General features: G+C 38.2%; 1 protein-coding gene across 1 annotated transcript; it reads right to left on the bottom strand.

The window, feature by feature from the left end:
• Window positions 1-1,953: 1,953 nt before the first annotated feature.
• Window positions 1,954-8,020, bottom strand: LOC146931472 (uncharacterized; the record flags this gene model as incomplete). The annotated part of the gene is made up of 4 exons (XM_085707661.1): window positions 1,954-1,977; window positions 3,393-4,742; window positions 4,809-5,035; window positions 7,957-8,020. Coding segments are annotated over 4 exons (1,665 nt in total), but the record flags the coding sequence as incomplete, so codon positions are not given.
• Between the last annotated feature and the right edge of the window lie 1,007 nt (window positions 8,021-9,027).

Genomic DNA, 9,027 nt, shown 5'->3' with positions numbered 1-9,027 from the left:
CCTAATCACCCAAAATGAATTAGAACAATGTTTACAGGTTCCATATACAACCTAGCAACCAAAACAACATAGAAACATGCAATTCAACAACAAGTTTCATCATAATTCAACATCTAACATAACTTCTCAAACCCTAAAAACCAAGAACAACAAATTCATCAATTTTCAAATTATATACCATGATTATTGAAAGGAATCCCACCCTTACCTTATCTCAGCAAATTCTACAGCAAAAACGGTTGGATTCTCTCTTCCTAGCTCTTCTCCTAGCTTTCTCTTGGTTCTTCTCCTTTTTCTCTCCAAAAACCAGTTTTTCTATTGTTTGTACGTGAAACTGTTTCTCTCTGCTTCTCTTTCTTTTACTCCCAAAAATATAACTTCTTTCTTTTCATTTAACTCCCACTAAACTCTCATAATTATTTACTTAATTCCCATTAACCACAATAAATAATAATTCTACCTATTTCTATTTCTCCTATTATTTCCACAAATAATAAAGCCATATTCATTTAAATAAAACTCAACTCCATAAATCATATAATAAAATAGCATCACACCATATATCACATAAAGTCACTCAAAACACATATTTCACATAAAATCATATATTTAACAGATAAAGTCATATAAAAATATTCACACATCTATTAAAAGTAATAGAATAAAAATGGGGCATTGCAACTCTCCCCAACTTATAGAATTTCGTCCTCGAAATATTACCTCAAGCAAACAACTCAGGATATGACTCCTGCATCTTACTCTCCAACTCCCAAGTAAGACTTTCACCAGTTGCTCCTCCCCAAACAACCCTCACTAGAGGTATATCTTTGCCTCTCAACGTCTTCACCTTACGATCATCAATCCTCAAAGGTAAAGTTTCCACCGTAAGATTGTCCCTAACTTGCACATCATCTCTAGGAATAACATGTGAAGGGTCCGCTACATACTTCCGAAGTTGCGACACATGAAACACATCATGAAAGTTCGAAAGATGTGGTGGCAAACCAACTCTATAAGCCAACGCGCCAATTCTCTCAGATATTTGATAAGGACCAATAAACTTTGGAGTCAACTTCTTGGACTTCAATGCACGACCCACACCGGTCATAGGAGTGACTCTCAAGAACACATGGTCACCCTCTTGAAACTCAAGGTCCTTCCTACGCTTGTCATGATAACTTTTCTGTCGACTCTGCGACGCTTTCATATGCTCTCTTATCATCTTGACCTTCTCCGTAGTCTGCTGAACTATTGCAGGCCCCAACACAACACTTTCACCCGACTCAAACCAACATAAAGGGGTCCTACACCTTCGACCATATAAAGCTTCGAAAGGTGCCATACCAATACTCGAATGGTAACTATTGTTGTACTTGAACTCTATCAACGGTAGGTGACTATCCCAAGCTCCACCTTGCTCAAGTACACACACCCTCAACAAATCTTCTAATGATTGAATCGTTCTTTCCGACTGACCATCTGTTTGCGGATGATAAGCCGAACTCAACTTCAACTGAGAGCCCAAAGCTTCTTGCAAGCTCTTCCAAAATCTCGAAGTGAACCTCGGATCTCTATCCGACACAATACTCGACGGGACGCCATGCAACGTCACAATATTATGAATATAGATCTCCGCCAACTGAGCTACCGAATAAGTGATATTAATTGGAATAAAGTGTGCCGACTTCGTCAATCTATCGACAACAACCCAAATGGCATCATGCCCTCTTTGAGTGTTTGGTAAACTCGTCACAAAGTCCATGGAGATGCTATCCCATTTCCATTCCGGCACATCTAAAGGCGTCAACAAACCAGCAGACTTCTGATGTTCAACTTTCGATTTCTGACAAGTCAAACAAGCATATACAAATTGTGCGACATCTCGCTTCAACCCAGACCACCAAAACAGCTTCTTCAAGTCGTGGTACATCTTTGTAGCTCCCGGATGGATACTCAAGTTGCTTCTGTGACTTTTTTCTAAAATCAACTTTTTCAATTCATTATTATCAGGAATACAAATCCTACCTCGGAATCTCAACACTCCTTGATCATCAACCTGAAAATCACCATCTGCATTCTGATTACTAGCACCCATCAAGTCTACAAATTTCACATCAACTTCCTGTGCTTCCTTGATACTCTTCAAGAAATTATTATTAATCTTCAACATACCCAACTGCACACTCTGAGGTGCCAATTCACAAACAAGACTCAAGTCTCTAAACTGCTCTAGCAATTCAAATTCTTTCACCATCATAGCCGACATGTGCAATGTTTTCCTACTCAAGGCATCTGCAACCACATTGGTTTTACCCGGATGATAATTCAAACCAAAATCATAATCCTTCAACCACTCTAGCCACCTTCTCTGCCTTATATTCAACTCCTTTTGATCAAATAAATATTTCAGACTCTTATGATCACTAAACACTTCAAATCTGGAACCGTACAAATAGTGCCTCCAAATTTTCAACACAAAAACCACAGCAGCCAACTCTAAATCATGTGTAGGATAGTTCTTCTCATGTATTCTTAACTGTCTCGAAGCATAAGCTACTACCTTGCCATCTTGCATAAGCACACCGCCTAAGCCCAACTTAGACGCATCACAATATACCACAAAAGGTTTATCTGGCTCTGGCAAAACCAAAATTGGAGCCGTCGTCAATCTTCGCTTCAACTCATTTAAGTTATTCTCACACTGAGCATCCCACACAAAAGCTTTACCTTTACAGGTCAACTGAGTCAATGGAAGTGCCAACTTCGAAAATCCTTCGATAAATCTTCTGTAATAAACAGCCAAACCAAGAAAACTTCTAATCTCCGTAACTGACTGAGGAGTCTCCCACTGTGATACCGCTTCAACCTTCGACGGGTCTACAGCAATACCACTACCAGAAATAATATGGCCAAGGAAACTTACTTCACTTAACCAGAACTCGCACTTTGACAGTTTTGCATACAACTTCTTTTCTTTCAGCACCTGTAAGACAATCTTCAAATGTTCTGCATGCTCTTCTTCAGTCTTAGAATAAATCAAGATATCATCAATAAATACAACAACAAACTTATCCAGAAAAGCATGAAAAAATTCTGTTCATATACTCCATGAACACACCAGGCGCATTAGTAACACCGAAAGGCATCACTTTATATTCATAGTGCCCATACCGTGTCCTAAAGGCCGTCTTCTGCATATCTTCATCCTTCACCTTAATCTGATGGTAACCTGACCTCAAATCGATTTTACTAAACACACGTGCACCCACTAATTGATCCATCAAGTCATCAATTCTCGGAAGTGGATACCTATTCTTTATCGTCACTTTATTCAGCTGACGGTAATCTATGCACAATCTCATGCTACCATCCTTCTTCTTAACTAGCAACACAGGCGCTCCCCAGGGTGAGACACTCGGTCTTATAAACTTCTTATCAAGCAAGTCTTCTAACTGTTTCTTCAACTCTACCAACTCTGAAGCTGACATACGGTAAGGAGCCATCGACATCGGCTTCGTACCCGGCACTAGATCAATTGAAAATTCAACCTCCCTATCTGGTGGCACATCCGGAATCTCATCAGGAAAAACTTCAGGAAATTCATTCACAACGGGAAATCTATCAATTACCGACTGATTTTCCACAGACAAATACGCCATTAAAGAAAACATCAAGTCTCCATCATGTTCTAACTGCTTCAGCTGCTTGGTAGATAAAAATTCTGCTCCACTCTCTTCTTCCGCAGAAGAAAAGTACACCGTCTTTCTAAAACAATTAATATGCACTTGGTTGTATTCCAACCAGTTCATACCAAGAATCACATCCTTACTCGTCAACGGTAAACATACAAGATCAACTTCAAAATCCCTACCATACATGGATATAGGACAACTCTGACAAACAAAAGAAGTGGTTACTGAACCCTTAGCTGGAGTTTCAACAACCATTTCCACAGGCATACTTGACATAACTAAACCCAACTTATTTGCACAATCAACAGCAATGAAACAATGTGTAGCACCAGTATCAATAATAGCAATTAAAGGAGTACCATTAAAGAAACAAGTACCTCTGATAAGTCGATCTTCATTAGCCATTTGTGTACCGGCCAATGCAAACACCTTCCCACTAGTCTGAGTCTTCTTAGGATTCTTGCACTCAGAACTAAGATGACCCTCCTCATCACAATTGAAGCAAACAATGTCACCACGCTTGCACTCAGCTATTGTATGCCCTTTCTTGCCACAACGATAACACTTTTTCTCATCCCGTTGAGTACATGCATTACTCTTATGGCCTTTCTCACCACATGTATAACAAACTATCTCAGCCTGAACATTTCTTCCTTTAGGTTTTCTTTCCTCATGCACCCTCTGTTTGCCCTTGTCAGCAGGGGCACTGTAAGGCTTCAGACGACTCTGCTGTTCCTTACCTCTACGGTCACTCATCACCTTGTAGTGAGCCTTGCTATCATCTTCATAGATTCTGCATCTGCTCACCAAAGCAGAGAAGTCACGGATCTGTTGGTAACCAATGGCTCGCTTAATATCAGCACGCAAACCATTCTCAAACTTGATGCATTTAGAAAATTCAGCATTGTCTCCAGTATAGTGTGGATAGAACTGAGCCAGCTCCACAAACTTGGCTGCATACTCTGTCACCGACATGTTTCCTTGTTTCAGCTCAAGGAACTCGATCTCTTTTCTTCCGCGAACGTCCTCAGGGAAGTATCTGTTTAGGAACTCTCTCCTAAACACAGCCCAAGTAACAACCGCATCACCTTGCGATAATTCAGGTAAGAGGCTCACCCACCAGTCATCAGCTTCCTCAGCCAGCATGTGCGTACCAAAACGCACCTTCTGATCATCAGTACATTGCATAACCCTGAAAACTCTTTCAACCTCTTTGAGCCACGTCTGTGCTCCATCAGGGTCGTACCTTCCTTTGAAAGTAGGAGGATGATTCCTCAGAAAAGCCTCTAACATTCTCACTTCAGCATTAACACCAGCACCAGCATTTTGTTGTTGTCCTATAGCTTGGGCCACAGCTTCCAATGCAGCAGCCACCGCAACATCGTTTCTTCCAACCATTCTAGTTCTTTTATAACAGATAAGGTTTGCAGCCTCCAGGTCTCTACTCTACATAACAACAAAAATCAGCACAACTAAGACAATATAAATTGTCAAACAACTCTATATGGCTCGACACGACTCTACTAATTGGCCGGACGGACCGACCTGCTCTGATACCAATTGTAACACCCCGTTCTCCCAACAACGTAATATTAATTATTATAATCAGAGTAATCACACAACGGAGTGTCACACTACTTTTCAAAAATTCATAAATAGAAAATATCTATTTATTTAAGACCAACATAAAGAATCTTAATAAACTGCAGCGGAATAATTCTTTAAAAATATAATTTCAACCAAAATTCAACATCAATGAAAATCTTGGCACAAAGGCCCCAACATAATTCAACTTTATTTTCAACAACGATAAACTCTAATAGCAAGTCTTTTCCAAAATATGTGATACATAAAAGAAATGAGAAGACATTCGCAACGATTTCCCCATCCTAGTATGTATCAGAGCCCTAGACACTTGAGCCGACCAAACCTACAAGTCATCAGTACCTGCACATTACCCACGGTCGAGGCAACATATACGCAGAAGGGGTGAGAAACTTATCCAATAATAATAATAATATATAATTCATCAAATTAATGAAAACAACAAAGCATATCACAACAGTCATCATTAATAATGTATTTAAATAAACATATAAGTAACGACATAATTATTTTCAGCAACAAGGTATAGCAACAACAACAACAACAACGTTATCCACAACGACACTGACAACTCGACAATGCGACAACGACAACAACTCAACAATGCTACAACGACAACAACATCCCAACAATGCTACGACAACAACAACTAATGCATCATGCAGGTGGTACCAATCTACGCGCGTTGAATGCTAAGCATTCCAGGGCATAAGCCCTCAACAAATTGGATGGTTAAAGCATCCCAGGGCATAAGCCCCCAACAGGTGAATGATAAACATTCCAGGGCATATGCCCCCAACGGGTTGAATGATGAACATTCCTGGGCATAAGCCCCCAACAGATGTGAGTATGCAATGGACTCAACTTGTGTATATCAACATACAACTTCAACAGCGACTACAACAACAACATATGTGCCTAAAACAATTATGACACACTCCCCAACTTCGACATCAGATGATTACAACGACATCAACAATGGAAATCAACAACATAGCATATATATGAATCAATTACATTCATCTCAAAGTCTAAAACATCCCCCTAGAAGCAATTAAGTTTTGATCAATAGAACATAAGTCAAATATCCATAAAACACTTCAACTAAATCCCTAACACTTAAGTTTGAAGTTGGGAAACCAACCATAAGTTTTTGGACTAACTTGGGATTAGTTATGCTAAGTTTTCTTAAATTTTGCTAAAGACCCACTTGGACTATTTTTATCATAACTCAAAATCTACAAATCTTTTCCACTCCAAACCAAGACCATTTTAAAGCTAACTTAATTATCTACAACTTTCATGTTTACACCGAAAGCTAATTCAAAACAAAAACGGATGAAAAAGATGCAAGAACACGAAACAGAGGAATGCTGTCACTGTTACATCGTACTACGATGGAATGCATCGTACTACGATGGGATATACTGAAAAATTTCTTTTTGCTGCTGGAAAAATCGTAGTACGATTTCCCAGCATCGTACTACGATGGGACATGGACAGATTTACGAGAACAGACCAGTTTTCACTCCAAAACCCAATTTTTGATCCCCTAATCACCCAAAATGAATTAGAACAATGTTTACAGGTTCCATATACAACCTAGCAACCAAAACAACATAGAAACATGCAATTCAACAACAAGTTTCATCATAATTCAACATCTAACATAACTTCTCAAACCCTAAAAACCAAGAACAACAAATTCATCAATTTTCAAATTATATACCATGATTATTGAAAGGAATCCCACCCTTTACCTTATCTCAGCAAATTCTACAGCAAAAACGGTTGGATTCTCTCTTCCTAGCTCTTCTCCTAGCTTTCTCTTGGTTCTTCTCCTTTTTCTCTCCAAAAACCAGTTTTTCTATTGTTTGTACGTGAAACTGTTTCTCTCTGCTTCTCTTTCTTTTACTCCCAAAAATATAACTTCTTTCTTTTCATTTAACTCCCACTAAACTCTCATAATTATTTACTTAATTCCCATTAACCACAATAAATAATAATTCTACCTATTTCTATTTCTCCTATTATTTCCACAAATAATAAAGCCATATTCATTTAAATAAAACTCAACTCCGTAAATCATATAATAAAATAGCATCACACCATATATCACATAAAGTCACTCAAAACACATATTTCACATAAAATCATATATTTAACAGATAAAGTCATATAAAAATATTCACACATCTATTAAAAGTAATAGAATAAAAATGGGGCGTTACATCTCTCTGGAGGCACATCAGAAATTTCATCAGGAAAAACTTCTGGAAATTCACACACCACTTGCAACTTATCAATCACTGCTTGATTCTCAATAGACAGGGACGCCATCAAAGAAAACATTTGGATTCCATCGTGCACTAACTGTTTCAACTGCTTAGTAGTCAAGAACTCAGTTTCTCCTTCTTCTTCGGCAGAAGAAAAATGCACCGTCTTTCTAAAACAATTAATATGAACATAGTTAAACTCCAACCAGTTCATACCTAGTATCATATCCATCCCACTCAACGGCAAACAGACTAAGTCCACTGCAAAATCTCTACCAAACATCAACAAAGGACACTTCAAGCATACTAGTGAAGTCGTCACAGAACCCTTAGCCGGGGTTTCGACAACCATTGATTAGGAAAACACAACGACAGTATTCAACCGTCACACGACACAAACGACTCAACTACTTGGCCGGACGGACCAACCTGCTCTGATACCAATTGTAACACCCCGTTTTCCCAACATATAAATATTATAAAATAAATCAGAGTTCATCACAAACAGGATGTCACATTTCGTTCTTCAAAATATCATTAAATATAAATAGAGTTAAAATCCACTCTTTATTTAAAACAACTGCTGTCATTAATTTCAAATATGTCGCAGCGGGAAAATTTTTAAATGTTTAAACAATACTTGGCAAATCACTATGTAGTGTAAAATGATGGCAACTGACACTAAATTTGTAGCAAAAAAGATGGAGGTGGAAGGAAGGAGAATGCTTGTCACCCTTCTCGTGCGTCCTCAAAAAATATTGTGAACACAAGATGATGGACCGGGAGAAGGTGAGAACTGAATTGAACAATCCCAAATTCAACTGATCTGGCATACAAGTTGATGTGGAATATCCCACTTTGACAATTCATACTAATCCCATAACTACTTCTACGAAGGTCTCTGTTGACCCTGTATATAAAGGCCAACCGTGACACCATGACATCTTAACCCCACCCCCTAAAAAAAGTAAGAAAGAAAAGGAGAGAATGTGAGTTGGAATGAGAAATTGTGAAGAATGGGAGGATATTTATAAGAATATTCAACCTTGGTCAAATAGTCAAAAAATGCATGAAGCCGACCAACCTTGTTGACCAATCAATTGTCCAAAGGCTAACACATTTCAAATTATATAATCCCAAATGTACTCAAACTATGTAAAAACTTATGCTTTTGAGGGTTTGTCTCTTTTCATATTATTTAATCTGAACCAATCAAATATAAGGTTTTTTGTGGTTTCCATTGGATCAACAATTTATATGAGCACACAAAATTCTAATTTTTTTTATTTTGCAAATCGCATCACAAAACCATGCACACTTATCCAATATATAAAAACTTAAGCATGCTACAATTTACTACAATGAGAGGAAAGATAATCTATTTAGGGTCCACATTGATGTCATCTTGTTTGGTATGAAGGATCAGCTGGACCAAATTAACGGTCATCTCAGTC

The sequence above is a fragment of the Medicago sativa genome, chromosome 4, assembly GCF_051527215.1.
Source record: "Medicago sativa cultivar Bolivia chromosome 4, Bolivia_mono, whole genome shotgun sequence".
Classification (NCBI taxonomy): Eukaryota; Viridiplantae; Streptophyta; class Magnoliopsida; order Fabales; family Fabaceae; genus Medicago; species Medicago sativa.
This window is presented reverse-complemented; position numbering and strand designations above follow the sequence as displayed.